Source organism: Oryzias latipes, chromosome 17 (genome assembly GCF_002234675.1).
Source record: "Oryzias latipes chromosome 17, ASM223467v1".
Classification (NCBI taxonomy): Eukaryota; Metazoa; Chordata; class Actinopteri; order Beloniformes; family Adrianichthyidae; genus Oryzias; species Oryzias latipes.
Window position 1 is genome coordinate 14366203 of NC_019875.2, and position 21978 is coordinate 14388180.

General features: G+C 39.1%; 3 protein-coding genes and 4 non-coding genes across 7 annotated transcripts; 6 read left to right on the forward strand and 1 right to left on the reverse strand.

Annotated features, from left to right (window-relative positions):
* Nucleotides 1-22: 22 nt before the first annotated feature.
* LOC101167649 (DCN1-like protein 1) lies at nt 23-6519 on the reverse strand. Its single transcript, XM_004078900.4, has 7 exons — nt 6435-6519; nt 5658-5871; nt 5392-5560; nt 633-763; nt 460-542; nt 298-394; nt 23-219 (listed from the first exon to the last, which is right to left on the reverse strand). Exons 1-7 carry the CDS (start codon nt 6435-6437, stop codon nt 143-145), a joined length of 774 nt encoding a protein of 257 aa, XP_004078948.1. The 5' UTR covers nt 6438-6519; the 3' UTR covers nt 23-142.
* Nucleotides 6520-6634: 115 nt separating this feature from the next.
* setd9 (SET domain containing 9) lies at nt 6635-7651 on the forward strand. The gene has a single exon (XM_004078953.4). It carries the CDS (start codon nt 6773-6775, stop codon nt 7577-7579), a length of 807 nt encoding a protein of 268 aa, XP_004079001.1. The 5' UTR covers nt 6635-6772; the 3' UTR covers nt 7580-7651.
* A 1058-nt stretch (nt 7652-8709) lies between these two features.
* Nucleotides 8710-13503, forward strand: eif4a2 (eukaryotic translation initiation factor 4A2). The gene is made up of 11 exons (XM_004078901.4): nt 8710-8781; nt 9547-9604; nt 9687-9819; nt 10032-10171; nt 10545-10713; nt 10791-10900; nt 11196-11339; nt 11637-11774; nt 11863-11952; nt 12295-12374; nt 12450-13503. Exons 1-11 carry the CDS (start codon nt 8753-8755, stop codon nt 12592-12594), a joined length of 1236 nt encoding a protein of 411 aa, XP_004078949.1. The 5' UTR covers nt 8710-8752; the 3' UTR covers nt 12595-13503.
* Nucleotides 9865-9939, forward strand: LOC111949144. Its single transcript, XR_002875214.1, has one exon. It is a non-coding gene; the product is annotated as a small nucleolar RNA SNORD2 (small nucleolar RNA).
* LOC111949143 lies at nt 10390-10465 on the forward strand. The gene has a single exon (XR_002875213.1). It is a non-coding gene; the product is annotated as a small nucleolar RNA SNORD2 (small nucleolar RNA).
* On the forward strand, nt 10943-11122 carry LOC111949142. The gene has a single exon (XR_002875212.1). It is a non-coding gene; the product is annotated as a small nucleolar RNA SNORA81 (small nucleolar RNA).
* Nucleotides 11376-11558, forward strand: LOC111949141. The gene has a single exon (XR_002875211.1). It is a non-coding gene; the product is annotated as a small nucleolar RNA SNORA81 (small nucleolar RNA).
* Nucleotides 13504-21978: the final 8475 nt, after the last annotated feature.

The following is a 21978-nucleotide window of genomic DNA, read 5'->3' on the forward strand; positions in this document are numbered from 1 at the left end:
ACATACAAATGTGTGTCTTTTGTTTTTTTTTAATAAAGTCTCTGCAGTATAAAATATTTCAGTCCTGAGGGTTGAGAAGGCAACAAAGTTCCATCTCATTACGGTCCACTAGTCCTCCGTTCACTGCAAGTGTGTCCAGCTGTTAAACTGTTGTGCTCTTGGTTCCGATTTGCGGTCGTGCAAACTCCACAAAGTCATCGATAAGTACAGGCCAAGCTCCTGTCAATGAAAGCAAACAGTGAGAACCCAAAATTAAACTACAACCTTATTCCACACACACATGGCAATTTTCCCAACCTTCTTCGTCATAATTCGACATGTCATCTGTGATCATGGAGCTAAAGTCCAGCAGGAGATTCCAAGTGTCCTTGGGAATCGATCGTTTGTGGTGTTCCTGTAAGAAGAGGTGGAAATTGAAATACTGTGAGCGAAAAAAACGCTGTTTTCTTTTAAACTTACAATTAAATATTGGTTCCACAAGTCCAAAAACTTGAATTTTCCTGGCAGTACTAAATTCCAATATGCGATTGCCATGTCTAGATCTGTGAGAGACAAGAAAAAACAAGTGAATTTAAAGAAATATTACTCAGAATGGTAACAAGCAATAACAACAACAACAAAAAGCGTCTTACCCAAACCTTTCTGGCCTGGATTCTTAGCAAAGTTAAATGTAAACTGGTAAAAGTCCTTGAATTTCCCCGGATCCTTCAATTCTTGCTCCATCTTTGGCAGCTGGGCCTTCAGCTTGTCTATGCTGTCACATCTGTGTAAGATTGACGTGTGAGTGCTTTGCTTCACAAGCAAAAAAGAGGGTTTGAAATCATACAATTACCATTCACCAAAAAACACAAAAGAGCAAAAAAGGAAATAATATCAACAAATTCTTTAAAATTAAAATTAAAAAAAGGTTTAGATTTAAATGGAACTGATGAATATTTAAAATTCAAAATTGTATTTTTAATTGTAAAGATTTCTGTAAGGAACTTTTGTCTTCACTGCTCTATTTTATTAGTACAGTGATCCCTTGCTATAACGCGGTTTACTTTTCACGGTTTCGCTACTTCACGGATTTGCATCGTGCATTGTGTTCTGCATTCTGATTGGCTAAAAAAGTCACTCCGCTTCTTCTCTACCTGTGCGTCAATAATGTTGCAGTTTAATATGTACACGTACGTAAATCAGCTTTCCAAATTACGTACATGCAAATCATCTTGCAATTTCAAGTTTCTCTAAAACCCATAGAAAAAGAGCAACACCAACTGTCAATCACTATGTTCTTCTCCCGAACAAACACACACAGCTGCACCGCGGGCTTGAGAAGGAGAAAACACTGCAGCTTCTCAGACTGAAGAGCATTGAAATACACCTGAGCCACTATTTGTCCGTTTGTACTTTGTATTTTTTTCATGATCATTTTAAATTTTCTCCCGTTTAATTTAATTACTCTCGGGTCGCGGTGGGCGGGGCTAATCTCCGCGATTTGAAGCCTTCTGTTTACAGCGATGTTTCAAATTATTATTTGACAGTACAGTACAGAAGTTATTTGTTGAAAAATAAACGTTTTTAAAGTACTTTGATTTGTGAAACAATTGCTTGAGCCTGTAAAATGGTTTGTTCTTTCTTTTCAATGTATAATAGAGTATTTAATTGTATAATAATTGTTAAAAAAAATAGAGGTTTCTACTTCACGGATTTTGCCTATCACGGGTTCTTTCTGGAACGTAACCCCCGCGAAAAACAAGGGTTTACTGTATTTGTATATACTTCTGTACTTTCTGTTATTTATAATCTTTATGGAAATGCATTAGGTGGAGGCTTAAAATAAGTGTTATCCAGACCACCAGGAGCAATCATCAGTTTTTTGTTCAAGGAAACAGATATATGGGCAGACAAGGCAGGAACCAAACCTCCAATCAGAGGACCGCTCTGACGAGGCACCACAGCCCCCACATTTAAGCCCCTTTACATAGTTACACTTGTTAAAAAAAAGAAAGTTCAGTAAAGTTTGGAGCAATCACTCAAAAAAAACACAGTTTGTTAGTACAACCATATAGTGGAAAATGTTCTATGTTTTTAAACATTCAGACAGATCAGTTTATGACAACAGATGCACTTCCGAGTTTTCCTATCAATCATAAGCTTTATTTCCATCCCCAAGTTGGATTTGCGATAATAAATTCAACTGATGAAAAGACGACAACTTAGAAAAATAACTTGCATTTAAGGAAGAAAAGTTTTGCACTTGGAGGAGCTGGTTTTTGAGACGTATTGAAAGTGACATATTTCGCAAAACGGGAAAGGAATTTTTTATTTTATTTTTTTTATTAAATGAGTCACGTGACCAACAACAGGATTGACAACGCTCTTCTTGGTAGGAAGTGGCGGCCTTGGACACTGCACAGCGGGCGCCACAGGACACCCCACAGCATCACACAGTTCTGCTAAAGTTTAGCGTGTCATGCAGAATCGTTGGAGCCACAGCTCCTCTTTAAAATCACCAACCATGATCCCCCAAAATCGCTTCATCTGTAGCCGCTCCCACGAGTAAGGAGCTTGCCGCTCCACGTCTCCTTTAATAGATGATGAGCGCTGGGGCCTCCCCCAGGAAATGTGAATGTATCTGCTGTAAATCAAAGTCTGTCGCCATGTTTATGAATAGCTTATCGCGTGAATTTCTTTGTGTTTATTCGCATGTTTGTGACTAAATGGAAACGGTGTATAAGCGACGTTGTTTTTTGGACATTTCTAGAATTCAGATCAAGTTTTGCGCATGTGTGTGATGGAAACACGGCTATTATGCTTTTTCATTGTTTAATTACACACACATACATGTGTGAAGACTGCGCCATAAAACGGCTTTAGGAGAAATGTTAAAACGATTCTTTAAAAAGGAGAGCATTTTAAAATTATAGTTTTATTTATTTGATGTTGTGCTAATTTAGTCTTGTTCCTCATGGTTTTTCTTTATTAAAAAGAAAGATCCAACGTTCTGTGACTTCATCTGTTAGATCAGACTGAGCTGCAAAATAGCAATGATCATGTTTGATTTGATTTAGTGCTTTATTTCAAGAATTAATTATAGACAAGACAAAAAAAAAAATCACAGATATATTTAACTCATGTCAGAAATAAAGAAATGCAATGATTAAAAAACAAACAAAGAAAAATTAATGAAAATTGAAGAACATAACAGTATAATTACTCATAAATACAGATTATTGCAGTAATGCATACAATACATACTTAGGTCACATTATATTTATTAACTATGGTGATTATTAATTATAGTCAAGTAGAGTTTGATTTATTTCTTGAAAAGTAGTGGGGTGTTGGCATGTTTTGATTCTGGATGTTTATGTGTGTTTAAGCAATGCAGCCATTTCTCTTCACACTTCTAAGAACAGAACGTGGAACCTTTATTTTCTGTCTAGCACTGAAAAAACGACCACCATCAAGGTAAAAGACCTTATTTCATTATGTTTTAAAAAAATCAGACCCTTCAAACTGTTTCAAATATCAGCTATTTAGAAAGGCTTTTAATACTCACTAGTTGGTGGCATCGTTTTTTTTTAACCCGTTTTATTCCTTTTTTTATTTGTATTTAATGCATTTTTCTGCCCTACATTACTTTATGCTTTTGGTTTTTTTTTCCACTTAATATACTTATTTATTTTATGGACAAGCCTAAAATTAAAAAAACTAAGTTTTCTTTTTATAATAAAGCACTTTGGCAACCCTACAGTGTTGTTAGGTGATATACAAATAACGATTACTTTGTTTAACAAACAGTAAGCTGATGGGAAATTAATAACTGCCAGAAAACAACAACAAAGCTAATTTTAAACGATAAATGTTGTAAGGTTTACTTGAAATATTACTTATGATGCAAAAACATCTTTATCCAGCTGTCGTACTCAGACTATTGGCTTAATCTGAATAAAATTAGCATATTTTATTTTTTATGGATGTTAACATGGTGACCGTCATTTAATAGACAGTTTACGCATAAATCAGTTTAATAAGCTTGATTTAAACCTAGAAATTAACTAAAGAAAATCAAGTAAGCTGGTGGATTTTAACCAACAGATCAACATTCCTTAAAAGCTATTTTTTCTTGTTTGCATTCAGAGAATTCTAGATGTATCAAAATTATTTAGTTTAAAACACAAGTTTGCTTAGGCAAAACAGTTTTTCCCAAAGCAAATTGGTTTTGGAGTGGACATTTGAAAAAATAGATGCATATGTTTTAAATAAAATGCATCTCACTAAATACTTTAGAAGAGGGGTGCTCACACCGTTTGGCATGTGGGCTACTTTTGCGATGGCAAGTTTCAAAAGACCTGCACATAGACAGACCTGCATATAGACAGACCTGCATATAGACAGACCTGCATATAGACAGACCTGCATATAGACAGACCTGCATATAGACAGACCTGCATATAGACAGACCTGCATATAGACAGACCTGCATATAGACAGACCTGCATATAGACAGACCTGCATATAGACAGACCTGCATATAGACAGACCTGCATATAGACAGACCTGCATATAGACAGACCTGCATATAGACAGACCTGCATATAGACAGACCTGCATATAGACAGACCTGCATATAGACAGACCTGCATATAGACAGACCTGCACATAGACAGTATGTTCGGCCTAAACTGCTGCCTGAGTGGGCTCGGATCCCTCAGGCGGGAACCACGGAGCCAGCAGCAAACGCTGTAGTGTAGCAGGACGGCTGTGTCAGACGGGGCGTCTCGGTCTTGTCTCAGATGGAATAGGCACGTGGGCTGGCCCGGGCCTCAATAAATGCTCCTGTGGGCCAGAGTGGTCCTCAGTGGGGAACCCACTCTCCGATGGCAGGCAGAATGTGCACTCGGTGTAGTTAAACAGTAGTGACGTGTGTCTCAGTGGATGTTCGATTGGCCGTTGTGCTGTCAATCAAATGATGTACTTCACTTTTGATGATTATTCGTTGACTAATTCTTTTTAAATGTATTTTGCTTTTTTGTTGATTTATTTTTGATGGCCCACGACCTGTGCACATGTGATCGACAGAATGAAAAACCCTGCTTTAGAGTTTAAATGACAGTTTGTTTGCATTTACAAATCCCTGAAAAACATTTGATAAATAATGCATATTAACATTTATAACTAAATGTGTTTTTTGAGGTGAGAGTCGGTATGTAAAGTCAAACATAGACCATATGACTTCACAAAAACCCTTATTGGTTTTCAAAAGAATTACTGACACAAATGTGGCGTGAAAGTACAGGCCGTTCTTTTAGCGATTATATTTTTCCACGTGCTTATAACAACCTTTTTCAAACAATCATACCCCAAGTGCATCGCACAACAACAAAGAAAACCTCTTCTCACCCCTGTTCCGTCATGCCATCCATGAACTCTTGTTTGGAGAACTCGCACTGAGTTGCAGCTCGAAATTTCCAAGCTATGAGAAGAACACTTATGCTTGCAGGATCCAACGCCAAGTCATCGCAGAAGAGCTGAATCCCATCAATGCCTATTTTGTTGGGATCATGAGGATCTAAAAACAGGCATAACAACACAAACACCTGTTTACCATGCAGATTACCATGATTAACTCATTTATAATCTCCAGTTTAACATTTGACTTTCCATACCTCTGTATCTGTTATAGAGCTGCTCAAGCTTCTTCTTGTCAAAGCCGCCCTTTAGATTTGAAAGGTAGAGCTCTGGATTTTGAAAAAACTTATCAATGGCAACATCTAACTTCCAGTCATTTTGAGTCAAGTAACTCAATGCAGTCTTGTCACTGGACTGTGTGAAAACCACAAACTGTCGAACTTTATCCTTTTGAGAGGACTTCAGCTTGTTCTAGAAGACAAACAGGAACATTTCACTCATCTTTTCTTTTTCTTTTTCTTTTTTTTTTTTGGAAGTGACAGTCTACTCTGTGTCTTTATTTTAAACCGCCTAAAATGAAATATTTTTTAAGTGCGAGAGTAGAGCTCACGTGATAAAAACAAGCGTGAAGCTAAAAAATTAGCTTGATACGAAATTAAAATCCTATTATTAAAAGATAACTAAAAGTAAGAATATAAGTGCAGTAGTAGTGTTTACATTTGACAGATTTACACATTTTTAACACTCTCAACAATAAGCCAGGTCACACAAACAAGACTACGACATGAAAAATGTTTTTTGTGTGTGCTTTACACTACAGTTAGCTGTAAGACTAGCAAGCTTAGCAAAGCCGCCCTGCCAGCTAGTTACCTAACGTAAGAAACTATGTTTGGCATTCATTATTTAAAGCGAAAATTAAGTTAACGGAGCATTGTCCCTCGCATTTTAAATCGCATAATAGTAAATAAATCTAAGTTTAACACAAAATGCGGATACTTTTAGAAACAAAGCAGGAAAACAGAACATGTTCTTACCATGTTTGTCTTTGACTGACTCCTCTTCCTCCCATGAAGCTAGCAACAAATGACATCAGTTACAGTCACTGGTTAGAGGGAAAAGTTCTTCAAAATAAAAGCACATACTTTTTTATTTATCAAATAATACAATTTCGTAAATTATAATTGTTTATATCGTATTTAAAACCGTTTCAAACTAACGAAATACCCGAAAAATATTATACTCTAAATGTTTTGATGCGTATTTGATTTTTTTTTTCCAAAAATCAACTTTTATTTTCTAGCAAACCTCTCGGAAGTGACGCCAGAGTTTGTAGTGGTTGGTCTTTTTCTTTTCTTTTTTTGAGCGTGCCTAGATGTTTTCAGGGCCTCTTAAAACGTTTCAGAGGAAATGGAGATCGTACCGACACCGTTTTTTGCCTTGGGTTGTGTTTAACCTTTCTAAAAATGAGAAAACTCTACGTCACGTGACGGAGCGCTCTGAAGACAGCCTGATCTCAGCCGAACAGATCACACAGAGCCTCCTGAAGTTCTTCATTGTCCTGTTGAAGGGTTATAATGGAGAACACCGAACGTCCAAGGATAAGGAATTTTTGGGACACAATGAAATGTTCCAAACTCTGGGATTCTGCATAGATCGTAGGCCCAGCACGCTGCCTTTAGCTGGAACTGGGGTATTTGTCGTTAACGGGGTTATTCCGAAAGGAACTGTAGTTGCCATGTACCCCGGTACTGTCTACCAACCATATGATCCCATTCTATTTCAGTCCATCAGAAACCCCTTCATTTTCAGATGTATCGATGGTGTCCTGATTGACGGAAGTGACAAAGGCATGTCCAAGATGGTGTTCAAGTCCTGTAGTGGAAGAGACAGACTTGGTCCTCTGGTGACCAGTGACACCAGCTGGCTCACGGCCAGCCCACGGAACCCACTCGCCGTGGGTCAGTATGTCAACAACTGCTCCAACACAAAGCCAGCAAATGTTTGCTACCAGGAGTATGACGTGCCAGACAGGTTCCCCATCGAGCTTTGGCAGTTTTTGCCTAATGTCAACTTCAGCCAGGACGCGCGCAGGCCTTTACGCTGTGTGGTGCTGGTTTCATTCAGGGACATCGCAGAAGGAGAGGAACTCTTCTCCAACTACTACACTATTGTACACTAAAATATTTAAGCATCACATGTTCATGCAGCTGAGTGTGTACTCATGATTAAACTTCTGTTTTGACCAAATATAGCTACACGAATTTCCTGTGATCTGATTTTACAATATCCGGTTAAAAATAAGGTGGAAGAAAGAAAACATTCTGCTTTTTCACCACAGCTTAAATCCAGTGCCAAAAGAACATATACATAACAAGAAGTAACAGAGATTTTTGCCTTTTAAAAAGAATTTGTAAAACAGCAGATGAGTGAGATGTTAAAATGTAACAATTTATTTCTGGAAATACTTGATGGGGTTTACTTAAAGTTCAAGTCATATCATCTGATTTTTTTTTAGATTGGAAAATTAGTGTTTGTTTTTCCATTTTCACAGAGAGAGATTCCTTACTAGGTGGGGAACGTTCCAATAGAGGGTTTTTGTTTTATCAATTACACACCTAGCACAATTGAGGTTTGGTTTTTGTATTTCTAGTCCTCCTCAGTCCAAATGAGAGATTTAATCAGTGTCTTTCCTCTATGGATTTGTTGAATGGTGCCTGAAAAAACCATCTCAATGAATATTTATGACTTTGCCAAAATCATGAACATAGTTTACGCAATAGGGTTTAATATAGTGCTTTTTAACTGGTTTCCTTTCCTTGGAATTTTGGATCAAAACGTGTGATGAACTTTCCATCCACTCAAAGTTTATAAAATACGCAATTTGCTTAGCTCAGAAGCAAATTATTCTGAAATCTATTTATGTCGATATGTAGGGCTTTTCAAAGCTAATCTCTTGATTTTTTGTGTGGACATTGAACATATTGTCCTAAGTTCGCACTTGATGTCACGCAAAAAAAAAAAAAAAATCATGCTCAACCTTGTCAGACTGAAGTTTGACTTGTCAGGGACACCGTAGAAAGAGCCCTTGCACCTTCTAATACTGCAATATCTTGTCGCATGGAAAAATAGTTCCCAATCCTTTGTTTTAAATTATTGATTAGAAATATTTTCTTCACATAAAACAAAACGTGTGATATTTATTGTGATGTAAAAGTAAATTTAATTAACTTATACCATTATAATAACAATATTAAGTGTTTTGAGTACCACCGAACGTAGTCCGGCGGCATAAAGGCAGCTAGCAGCGCCATCAGCGATCTTTTCAGTCGCATGCTGAAGTTGGTAACGGACCATGTCTAGCGATTCTGCTGATTACAACAGGTAATGGTTTATATTTGATAACTTTTTTCATATATTATTTGATATTTGAGTGTTGGAACATTTGTCACGTATTATAGATAGCAGAATACATTAGTTAACTAGTTGGGTGTGCCATAAAATAGGGTTATTGGGTTGCCAGTAACTAGTAGTTAGCTTTTGTGGCGTTAGCTAGCCAGATGTGTATCATTATTCCGAATGGTTTATATATTCGGGAACAACTGTATTGACTTTGACGTTTAGTGTTAAAATTTATCAGCATATGACGGTAGTGTTGGGTGGCGTGGCCGGGTGGTATAAAGCTCAGGTAGCAGTTGGGCCTAGTCCCGTGGAGACGCCACCTCTGGCAGAACGGGCCCAATTAACCGACGTATTTCTCTATATAGTACATGAGGCAGAGCTCCATGTTGGGAGATGCTGAGTAAATGTGGCTCGGCACATTTCAAACCGTAATTCGCGTAATTTTGACCCCAGCCTCCGCGGTTGCGAGGGTAGCCGCGAGCCCGTCCCTGGTTACATAAAACGGACATTTTTGGAGGGGGCTGGCCAGCTCTTTGAATCTGACACGTGCGCCCACCGAAGTTGTTCGCGGTGAAACGCGACACTGAGAGTAACCAGGTCCACTGCGACCCGCTCCCTAAACGGAGGAGAGACCTGCTCTCTAAGATATCAGGCGGTCTTTATTTTACTGCCACGATGGTAGTGTTTCCTTACCGAGTTGCGGTGATAAAACATTTTAATCAAGTGAAATCAACAACTTCTTAATAGCTCAAGAGACAGAGACCATGGGGGGCCAGATGGAATGGAGCCTGATGGTATCATTGAGGTAATACAAAGTTGAATTTACCCGCTTGATGGTTACAGTAGACAACAAAACCGGATCTAAAACGTGTTTCTTCTTCTCACAGAGCAACTGGAATGAAATCACTGACAACTTTGATGATATGAACCTGAAAGAGACTCTTCTCAGGGGAATTTATGCTTATGGCTTTGAAAAACCCTCTGCCATCCAGCAGCGGGCTATCATCCCTTGCATTAAAGGTGAACTAGTACAAATTAAAACCTTTTTTTTTTTTTTTTTTTTTTGAGTGAAATGATGCTTAACCATCTTTCGGGACTTACCCAACATCTGGGGATATCATTTTTTATTACTGATCACTCAATTTTATAAGTTAGTTTTAAAAATCTTTATCGGTTCAGCGATTTCTGATGAGTTTATCAGAAGTCTGAAGTCTTTGTTTCCTTGATGTTAGGCTACGATGTCATTGCCCAAGCCCAGTCAGGCACTGGCAAGACCGCCACGTTTGCCATCTCTATCTTGCAGCAGCTGGACATTGAGCAGAAGGAGACTCAGGCTCTGGTCTTGGCTCCCACTAGAGAGCTGGCTCAGCAGGTATGCTGTTCCTGAGGTCATGAAAACCTCAACAGTGTCTCAGACCTAGACAGCATGCTGAGGACACTGTTCAGATTCGAAGGTACCCTCTTTTACAGTTTTGTCAAAATTCTTATTCATTTTTTTTAAAATCTTCTCACGATTGGTGTAGTCTTTGTCCATGGCTTCATCAATCATAAAACTGATCTGGTTGTGGTGTGCTGTTTATGTTTGGACTTGAGTGATATGATGGCATACCATCTTTCGGGACTGACTGAAACATGGAGAGTCCTTTTATTGTTGTACTGATCACTCTGAAGTTGTTCTGAAGAGCTGTCTGGACGCGTCTCATTTGGGTTCAGCTCACCCTCCTGTACCATGATTTCTCCATTAGATCCAGAAGGTCATCCTGGCTCTGGGTGACTACATGGGAGCAACGTGTCACGCCTGTATTGGAGGAACCAACCTCCGTAGTGAAATTCAGAAGCTTCAGGCTGAAGCCCCTCACATAGTGGTGGGCACACCTGGCCGTGTGTTTGACATGCTGAACAGGAGACATCTGTGTACGTACGGCACCACTCGTTCTAAGCAGTTAGTTTTAGTGGCATGTTAAAGGCCTTTTTTCCATTTTTCTCCACAGCCCCAAAATGGATTAAGATGTTTGTTCTGGATGAAGCCGACGAAATGTTGAGTCGAGGGTTCAAGGATCAGATCTATGAGATCTTCCAGAAACTGAGCACAAATATTCAGGTGGGTCTGTTTGGGAGGTGAGGGCTTTAGGTCAAAGTGCCGTCCTTCTGCATCACCTGAAATCTGCTATAGTTGTGTGATCCAGGCTTTCTGTTTCATGCGATGATGCCAGCAGAGTAAAGCGCAGAAGGACATTATTGAGCACTGTGCTGAAAGTGAGATGTGGTGGAACCTCTTTCTTAATGTTCATTGGCCTCGGTCTCAAGGCACAGTGCTACAGTTGAACCTGCAGTTAATCGCACAAAAGAAACACTATTCGCGGTGGTTGTTTAGGTAACTTGTTCCTGCCTTCCAGGTGGTGCTGCTCTCAGCCACCATGCCAGCCGACGTGTTGGAGGTCACTAAGAAGTTCATGCGAGACCCCATTCGCATCTTGGTGAAGAAAGAAGAGCTCACCCTCGAGGGTATCAAGCAGTTCTACATTAATGTGGAGAGAGAGGTTGGTTGAACTGTACATCTGTGAGTTCTAGATCTGCCCTTCTCTTCAAAGCACCCTGTTGGAACTGCAGGAGTGGAACCGCAGCGGTTTAGCTCGTGTGGCTGTGTCAGCATGGGTTCAGCAGGGAAGGAGATCAGAGCACTGCATCGTAAATGAGACCAGGAAGGACCTCTTTCTTAATGTCCACTTTCCTTTGTCTCTTGATCCAGTGCTACATTATCAAACTTGTACTCTGAACTGGTCATGTGGGGCTTTATTACAAAGGATAACTGCTCGTTTTTTTTTCTGTGTCTACAGGAATGGAAGCTAGACACGCTCTGTGATCTGTATGAAACGCTCACCATCACTCAGGCGGTCATCTTTCTCAACACTAGGAGAAAAGTCGACTGGTTGACCGAGAAGATGCACGCTAGAGACTTCACCGTCTCTGCTCTGGTACCACAGCTTGATGAATTGGATAAAAGTGCAGCCAAGCAGAAACTATAAAGGTTGAACTGAACCGAATCATTCTGTTGTTGTACAGCATGGTGACATGGACCAGAAGGAGCGTGATGTGATCATGAGGGAGTTCAGGTCTGGCTCCAGCAGAGTCCTCATCACCACTGATCTTCTGGTAAGTGTGATCATCTCAAACTCCCCCCCTCAGTGTCACTGTCCCGCCTCTTTTACACCATTTTGCTTTTGAGACTTCTTTGCAAAATCTTTTCCAAGAAATGAGTGGGATGGTGCACCTCATGGACTAGAAAGAAAACCCCAAACGTTTTTATTTCTGCGAGAGTCCCTGATGACGGAGCAGTCGGAACGTTTGGGAGATCCTAGCTCGTTCTCCACAATGGATTCTTGTTGTAGAAATCCATTACTTAACAATGAGCAACATTTGTTTATCTGGATTCACTTTCTTTATTTGTGGGGTTTAACGTTTTTGTGATGAACTGGATTCTGTGTGCTCCCTAAGGCTCGTGGGATTGATGTACAGCAGGTTTCCCTGGTTATAAACTATGACCTTCCTACTAACCGGGAGAACTACATTCATAGGTGAGCAGCTTTTCTCCTGTGAGTCTGGACTTGAGTGTCCGCGGCACACTAATCTGGAGTATCTTGCCTCCACAGAATTGGTCGCGGTGGCCGTTTTGGCAGAAAAGGAGTTGCTATCAACTTCGTCACTGAGGAGGACAAGAGGATTCTTCGAGACATTGAGACATTTTACAATACGACCGTGGAGGAGATGCCCATGAATGTGGCCGATCTGATTTGAGCTCTGAGATTTCTCCTTTTTTGTTTTCTAAACACAGTGATAGCGATTGTCCACTTGCATTGTGCTTCTATTATTCGAGAGGGGGAAATCTTCTCAATGCGAAACCCTGGATCAGAGTTTTGGTATGTGTTAAGAGAGGTGACTCACTTGGACAGTTGTAGGTTCTAACCTCGTCGGCTGGCTGGTTGGAGCTACAAAGCCATGGGGTCTGTTAACATTAAGGTCCTTATCAGGTATTTTTTTCCATGTTCACTTAAGATGCGTATATTTGATGTTCTTCACCATTTAGTAACTTGTGGACTAAAAGGTTTAGGTGCTGTATAAAGTCTGCAAATTACGTTATGCTAACGTATGTGCAATGTTGTCGTGAGTCTGCTTCTTAGAGGCACTTGGCATGTTAAACTGTAGATTCACTTTGCTTTGGTTCTTTTGTGAATGTGTTTTAATTTAAATGTACCATATTTTTTTTAATCAAACTTGCTCTAGCTGAATCCCTCACTGGCCATATTTTGCTGATGTGGTTTTTACCCTGAACAGAGTATATTGCACCACCCCTCCTTTATTTTATTTTTTTTCAGATTCCCTCCTGAAAATTGTATGAATGTCTTAATAAACTGATATTGCTGTTTTTGTGTTGTAAGGCATTAATGTGCAGGTTTCCACTAAATGTACAGATTAGCAGTTGCTTCCTGGTTGTCAGAATTCCTTCACCATTTAGTGCGATGTGTAGCATGTTTGCCATTTTCTCAGCATGTCTCAATCTCTAAAAGGTGGAGCTAGAAAAATTTACCAGAAGTCTCTGAGAAACAAGTGACGTGTTTGCGAATACAATGTATTGTTTGAACAGTCTGTCATGTGATAAAATGTATAATTTTATTTTTTATAAATCATCCCAAGTTTCCATCTTTAGAACACAGTGGATTCATTTATTTATTTTTAAATGTTTATATTGGATATTTATTTCAGGAAAGTGCCGATGTAAAAAAGGTGAATCACCCAGACTCTCCTTGTGGCCACATAGTTTAGTAGTAGCGTGAAGCGTCTCACCCAAGGAGACACGAGGCTCATCGCGCCCCTCCTGGGTATCAAACCCTGAATTGACATACACCAGTTCCACAAAGCCAAGTGTGCTGTGGAATTAATCGGCTAAAATGCAAAGCAGTAAAGACATTCTTAGGTCAAAACAGGATTTGTGTATAAATCCATAAAAACCAGAATATTTAAAAATTGATCTTTTTTTTTCTTTCACACAATCATGAGAAATGGTTTCTCCTGAATTGGATGCAGGTTAGTTTTCCAATAAATTTCCAGCCTGAGGCGGTGAAGGCGTGTCAATCATAGGACACTTGTCTTTTGTGGCATGTAAAGAAAGACTTTGGACATGCCGTTTTCCTTATTTCTTAGACTATGATACTGTATTTTAAAATGAGCTATAATGTTTTAACAAGCAATAATTGGTTTAGTGTTACAAAGTGAGACTAAAAAAGCTCTGCTCTACTTCAGGATGACGCTGGAATAGTCCAGAAATCTATGGCTGTGTGTTCTCCATATGTTGCATTGCTCAAAGATATTAAAGTCCCACTCCAATCATCTGATCTGTTGTAAAAGTGTTATGCCTTTTTTCCCAAAAATATTATAAAAAGGTTGTTTTCTACGACATAGTTTCTGTAGAGTGGCAGTAGTTAATTAGAAATGTGCCTCTGAGCTGTGGGCGCAGAGTAAGCCCGCCCCCACTTTCCATCATCCATCTGTTAACCCACTTCCTGCTAAAAGTATATCTAACCCCAGTAGTGTATCCTTGCTGCCTCCATCTAACTTTCTGTTGCTGCTTCCGCCTGATAAAAATAGAACAATCTCATGGGAAATCTGGAAAAACAAAACAGCCGCTTGGTAAGGAGAAGCGTTCAGAACGTTGTTTCCAGAGTCATTTCCCTGTGGTTTATAGAACTAAACATTTAACCAGTGAACTGTGTATAAATTAAGGCTTTACTGTAAACAGCAGGGCAGGGGAATCCTCAGGAAATAATAAAAGCAAACCAACCATTCAGGTTTGGTGAAGTGAGGATCAAAGGTCAGCAGGATGATGGCCTCATTGTGATAAACCGCAGACTGGTGGAACTTTCTGGTAAGAGTGACTATCTTCCGGGACGGGTTGGGGTCTAAAAAGAAAAAAAATACATAATAACAAAAATAAATGTTGAACTTCTCAAAGTTTACACTACACACACTCACACCTGCAGGACAATTCAGAATCATCATATACATACACACACACACACACACACACACACACATATATATATATATATATATACATATATATATACACATATATATATATATATATACATATATATATACATACATACATACATACATACATACATATATATATATATATATATATATATATATATATATATATATATATATATATATATATATATATATATATATACATATATATATATATATATATATACATATATATATATATTCATTTGTACATACACACATTTCCCTTCAGCCAATCAGCATCCTCCATCTGGCCCTGTCTTCTGTGTCCTCTCCTCTAACTCCGGCTACCTTCATTTCTTCACTGCCTAGGAAAGCGTCTTCCTCCTCTTCTTCTTCAACGCACCTTGTCCAATTTCCCCGGCACCCTTGTTAACCCGGGGCTCAACCGATCCGGTATGGATGCCACATGTCGGATGCCCATCCTGACACAACCCTCTGTATTTGTCTGGCACGATGAGACCCTTCGCAGCTACATTAACACACATTTCCACTTACAATTTTTAATAATCACACAGTATCACCAATATTTAGGAATTGTAAAAATGTTTTCAGTTACCGAGACACAAGTGATGATAACTGGTAATGGAAAATTAACAATTGTGCCATGAATAGATTAAAAAAAACACTAAACAACGGAAATGCTCAAATTTTTAAAAACAAAATATTTGGGGAAAAATTTTAATAAAATTCTTAAAAAACATGTGGGTTAGTAATTATGCTTGAAATACACATTTAATTTCATTACAGCCCTGATCAGAAAGTGTTACGGCGCATTATGGAAATGTAAAACATGTCAAAGTAGTTCTGAAAATATGAGTTTGTGTTTTTAGACCAAATTTGACTGTAGTTGGAGAATGAATCTGGTATAGATTTCATATTCAGTACAGTCCAAACCTTTGGTCTATACTGTAGTATATCACAAAACTAAACATTAATGTCAAATAACAAGAATTATACACTTTATTCACTCTTTCCATCCAACATGCGCAGAAACGTATCCTGTCTAGCAGCTGGAATTAGTCAGATGTAGAATTCTGCTCTTCAGGCTTAACATCACCTGAGTCCAACCCCATCCTGTGTTAACCCCAAATGTGCCAACTGGAAATGACCACTAAATAACTAATTCTGACTGAACACAAAAATAAACGTGTACACAAATTGGTGTTGATCTTTAGTTTTTCTCTATCAATCAGAACGGTTTTATTTTCGTTCATCTCAAACCGTGCCATCTTAGAAGGCGCACTACTTTGATTGGCAGATGGCCGGACACATGAGCGGACTCAACAAAACTCTTACTTACTTTGATTCGCCCGATTGTCATATTTTTGGGAAACTGCTGCTGCAGTGGATGAAGGTCAACTCCTGTCCGAACGCCAAAATCCTCTTCAATTTAGAACCCTGCAGGTGGTGTCAGAAATCTTTATGTTTTTTGGAGCAAGCAAATGGTAGGATGTGCTGTCAGACCAGTTCACACCCATGCTTACCCATGAAGGCTAAACCCATTAGTCTAAGATGTTCTTCATTCATTCTAAGATAGAGTTTCTATTGTAACCTGAGCCACATATCATAAACAAGTACAGTAAAGGCTCACTAACAGGGTTACATGCCTGATATCAGCAAAAGAGCTTCATCTTCTTGATGAAGTTTGTGAAGATATAAATAGGCCTTCGACCAGGGGTTTATGATAAGTAAAGGCAATTAATACATTTTAAAGAATTTGATTTTTCTGGAGGGGCAATATATCGTCATGTGTGCGACATTATTTCTTTTATAAATTATGAGAAAAAAAACCTGCGGCAAAAACTCACTTAGATGAGACATGCAGTTTCCCGCCGCACCATCAGGGGGTGCTCCTCACTCTCGTACAAATGCTGCTCCCATGAACTAAAGTTAGTTTACATAGCCTTGCTCTAAAAACATTAAATCAGAAAGAATAGATTCACAATCATTTTCTTCCAAAAATACATTTAAAAATCAAATAAAAATTAGAATAACTTATACAAAAAAAAGAAAAAGTTAAAAGAGCTTTTAGTCAAATATTAAAAAACTAAAATTTGACCCTGAGTACGGCAAGGCAAGTTTATTTGTATTGCACAATTCACATAAAGTAATTCAAAGTGCTTCACAAAAAAGGAAAATGCATTACAATCACAATACATAACAATGCAAAGATTAAAAAACATACATAATCATTTTAAAATGTACTTAGTCCTGACTCTGGGCACCCGCAGGAGGCTGGTCCCTGAGGTCGTCAGAGTCCGAGATGGTTCATATGGCGCTAACATGTCAGAGATTTACTTTGGTGCAAGGCCATGGAAATAAACAATTCAGAATGTGAACAAGCAGAGCTCCTGTAGAGTACTTTGAGCTACAGGACGCCAGTGCAGAGACCTGAGCACAGGACTGATGAGATGGTACTTCCTGGTTCTGGTCAGGACTTGAGCAGCAGGGTTCTGGATGTACTGAAGCTGTTTTACAGCTCATTTAGGGAGGCCAGTGAACAGGCCGTTACAGTAATCTAACTTATTGGAGACAAATGCATGAATAAGTATCTCCAGGTCTGACTTTGACTTGAGATAAGAGTCCTTTGATCACTGGAACAATGGCAGTTTGCATTCTTCTGTGACTTACTCCACTAATGGCGCCAACTCCAAGCAGTAGTGCATCTCTGACCCTGACATTTGGCACAGATTCTCTTTCTGCCTGTGCTTTGATGTCAAAATTATGATGCCTATTCTGCAAAACTGATCCGATTTCTCTTTGTTCTTTAAATTCATACTGTAATTGTATACTGTGAGGTAAAAATCTGTTTGTAAGCTTTATTTCAGACGTTATGTCGTCTTTCCGCTTTGGCTCAACACGTAGTTCCCCTGCACAGTTTTGGAGAGGACACAACATCACTCAAGTCTATGTCACTGTTAGTTGTCTCATTGTAATGGTAGGCTTCTTACCACCGGATGCTACTGGAAGGGTCTTGTGAAGTCCATTTTCAGATTCTAAAGTAAATATGCCTGCTTGTATTTCCTTTTTTTCTTTTTGATCGATCCAACAGCGTTCACAGGGGGAGTAGGCTAAATTATATATTTTTTCTTAATTTCTTGAGGAAAAAAACTCCAGCTTGACAAAAACCCAACTCAGTTCAGATGTGTAATTGCCTCACTGAGGAGCTCCGTTCTTTTAATTGTATTTTATCGTTGTAAAATGACTCATGAAACCAAGCACGAACATGTGCTTTTTGTAAAATATTGAAGATAAAATATAGTATTAGATTAATAAAATCTCCATTTTATTTTTTTTTTAAATTTACACTTGAAAATACAACACATTAGTTGTTCAGAATGAAAATGAATTGATTAGAAGAACGTATGCAGTTTGAATTTTTTTACTGTCATGTGCTGCGGTTAAAAAAGAAACGCTGTTTCGTGACCAACAAAGTTTCCCATAAGCGTGCGGTCAGCACTGATTGTAAATCTGACTCAAGAAGGATCAGTTCTTTACTAGCCATCAACATTACCACACGCCGTCAGCACAACCTTTAGGAAGTGACTTAAAGCTGTGTCAGCAATCATCTCATTTACCTGAAATTTCCTGTTTTTTTTTCCTCTCAGGAGCAACGTCATCTGTCACCAGCAGTTGGATCTTTTGTCTGTCATATAAACCTGCAGTTTGTGGTTGAGTAAGAGCACGTGAAGGCAGGTGGTCATGCTTTAGCATCTTTCCTTTCTAAACAGGTTGCTACGGAAACAGAGCAGCTGTTTGATGAATAGCTGATCCAGACAATATCATGTTTCGGGATGAGGGCCTGCAGATGAATGAGCGCTGGACGAGTGACGGGTTTGTTCAGCTGAGCTGTCGTCTTTTCGTTTGAATTTCAGGACCTGAGAAAAATTTAATTTACACTTGATTATCTAGCAAAAAATACAAGGAAACTGGAAAACTTCCCCTGCACTGGATCGATTTTAGGTCAGTAAATTGGATCGCCGACTGAAAATTATGATATGAATTGAATCGTTAAAATCAAAATTATTATTGGACTAAGAGTAAAGAAGCAACTTGGGACAAAAGTACTCATAGTACTGAGTAACAGTTAAAATTCTGAATTAACTGGGAACGGCCTCTGTTTTACAGGATTCAATTTAAAAAAAAAAAAGAAAAAGAAAAAGTGGGTTTATGAATGATGCACAAAAATGAAGATTTTATTTTCCTTTTATTGTGAAAACCCTAAACACACGTCCCTGCTACTTCCCCTTTACATTGTCATCCTTCTGAGATGAATGTTTGCTGAATCCTTCAGTGTGGCTGCACCTTTCCAGTGAGGTCATGTGCAGAGGCAGACATTGCTCTGGGTTCCAGAACCGGGATAGAAGATGCTGATCAGGCATTTTTATTGTGTAGGCTTAGAACAAAGGGTTCAAAACTTGAGAAAAGTAAAGTGTGGGGCTAAAAAAAAAAAATACAAATACAGGGCCACAGTGGCTCAGGAGGCTGAGCAGGTCGACCAATGATCGAAAGGTCGGGGGTTCAACCTCCTTGTCCTTGGGCAAGACACTTCATCCTCCCTGCCTCCAGTGCAGCTCCACTGGTCCACTGGTGTGTGAATGTGTATGAATGTCCCGGTGATGGTCAGACGGACCGTAGGCGCGAACTGGCAGCCACGCCGCCGTCATCACCAAGTATACATGAGGAGTGAATGAATAATGGACACATTGTAAGCACTTTGCTTGTCTGGAAAAGCGCAGATACATCTAATCCATTATTAAAAGAGTAACCTGTTACTGCCCTTCTCCGCACCTTATCAGATATATAGTCAAAGGGTTTTTTCACATGTGCATAGCTTGAAATGCAAATAGAGCTAAAAAACAGGAAGTTTTAACACCAAGCATGATTGTGTGGGTTCTGAACATCCTCTGCTGCAGTAAAAGAACTTGTTTAGAATAAATATCTACACATTCCCATCATGAATATTTCTAAATGGATGCAAAAATGTCACAGCAGACGATGAGCAAAAAAAAAAAAAAAGGTTCCCACTATCTGTTCCCGGCCCTATCGGAAGTCTAAAAAATATATCTATATAGCTATAGTTTTTTAACACAGCTCTTTACTTATATTTTCTATCTTGGACAGATTAGCATGTGGATAGACTCACTATGACAGATTGGTGTTGTTTTAACAGTCACTAAATTTAAGCTTAACAAAAACCAGTTCAGATGTGTAACTGCCTCACAGAGGAACTCCATTTTGTGAAATGTATTTTATCGTTGTAAAATGACTCATGCAACTAAGCACAAACATGTGCTTTTTGTAAAATATTGAAGATAAAAAGTTGCAATCATAAAAAAAATGGTGGCTGTGTGATATTTTTGAGCATGCATGTCTCATAACAGCTCACACACACAGATCCACATGCACAAACATGCTCTTGGACTTTTGTCAGGAATATTTCATCTGAACTGATCAACCAATCAGCATCTTTCTCCCGTTACTCTTATTAATTTTAATGGTTCAGGGATTATGGTCCACTGTGGGCGAGTCTATCATGCTAAACACGAAGCAGTGAATGTTTTAAGGTGGTTTGGTTTGATCCCTATTCTTGTTTCTGTGTGTAAGCCCCTTGATTTGTTGAGGCTAAATTTAGCTCAGTTGAGTTTAGTTATTTTGCTTTTTTTTGTGTGTGTAAACGTTCACCTGTCGAACCCAGTAAAAAGACACAGGAAGGAGAACCGGAAAAAAAGCTGAACCACCGATGGAAGAAGACGAACGCTCAGTCAGTTGGAGTGGGAAGCACTGAAAGACCAAAAAAAAAAAAAAGAAAAGAAAAGGGAGGGGTGGCGAGTCTTTAAGCTTCACACAGGGACAGCAGAATGAGGCAAAGCAAGAGCGACGTTTTAACAAATTACAACATCGGTTTCAGCTCTTGCAGACTAAAGTTAGGAAATTCAGATGGAGCTTCTCATTAAAGACGTGACTAGATGATGATGATAATATTCTCCTCTGCCAACATTTAAACATGTTTCAGATCCAATATGATGATTGCCCTGAATCCAATAAAGCGACAGCTGCAATTCTTGCTAAACATGATGTTAATGCTGAAATCTACAGGTCTGATCAGAGTCCTAAAAACTTTATTAGTGGCTGACAGAAAGTGAAAACAGACTCACTGTTAAGACATATTGTTGGAAAAAGGTCTGGATTAAGAAACAGAATCCAAAACCCCCACTTAGTCAGGAACTGGTGCAGGAAACCAGGCTTGGTGACGGAAACATTTCCTTGAATTGAAGACAAAGAGCCATGGCAATGCAAAGAAGTGCCACAGCAGAACAGAGCTGAGCAGATGACCTGACAAGCAAGAACTAAAAACCAAAACAGAACATGACCCAAACCATCACATCACTGACAAAAACCAGACCATAGTTCATAATCCTCACACCACTGGAAGAGGCCACGCTACCCGGTGCCGGAGGGGCCCATTCACCTGGCTGGGTCGGGCCGGGCCGATGAGGATCTGGTTCCCCCTATGATCACATGGTTCACCTTGGCTCCTATCACACAGTGTATTGATGGACAGTTATCTTCTCCTTGTCTCCGTGTCAGATTTTCACCCTTGGATGAACATTTATTTGCCTTTCTGCAGATCTAGCATAAATGTTACGAAGCTTAAAATCATAACCTACTCAAATTAGCAGCTTGGCACTAGTATCCCCTCTCTCTCTTATTTTTATTTTCCTCTCCCACTTTCACGTTTTTTCCCCTCTCTCTTCTCTCTGTTTAAAAAAACAAAACAAATTTATATAACCTGGTTATCTGAGGACACATAACCTCTTTTTGTAATAGTAAAACCTGTCAATCACAAAAGGCCTTCAGCTCATTGTTGAGGCCACGCTCCAAAAACGTGTGGCAGCCTGAAAAACCACAGAGCTTCAACTCAAACTCTGGATCTGCGAGTCCCAGAACATCCTGGTGTTTTTGGAAACTAGAAAGTTCTATTTGACAAATGTATTTATGAACAGCAGGACTGTAGCATTCATTTACATATCGTTTTGAAAACAATCTTAAATTCCGTCGTTCTAGTCTCTAGAAATAAAGATA

What these genes read in the sequence shown, in the direction of transcription:
- LOC101167649 (XM_004078900.4), bottom strand. An exon ending in GCTCTATAACAGATACAGAG is followed by an intron (nt 5,561 to 5,657) that starts GTATGGAAAGTC and finishes GCCTGTTTTTAG; the next exon opens with ATCCTCATGATCCCAACAAA. An exon ending in GTCGAATTATGACGAAGAAG is followed by an intron (nt 220 to 297) that starts GTTGGGAAAATT and finishes TTTCATTGACAG; the next exon opens with GAGCTTGGCCTGTACTTATC.
- setd9 (XM_004078953.4), top strand. Translation starts at nt 6,773, where the DNA reads ATGTTTTCAGGGCCTCTTAAAACGTTTCAGAGGAAATGGAGATCGTAC.
- eif4a2 (XM_004078901.4), top strand. Translation starts at nt 8,753, where the DNA reads ATGTCTAGCGATTCTGCTGATTACAACAG. An exon ending in GCTGAACAGGAGACATCTGT is followed by an intron (nt 10,714 to 10,790) that starts GTACGTACGGCA and finishes TTTTCTCCACAG; the next exon opens with CCCCAAAATGGATTAAGATG. An exon ending in CGGGAGAACTACATTCATAG is followed by an intron (nt 12,375 to 12,449) that starts GTGAGCAGCTTT and finishes TTGCCTCCACAG; the next exon opens with AATTGGTCGCGGTGGCCGTT.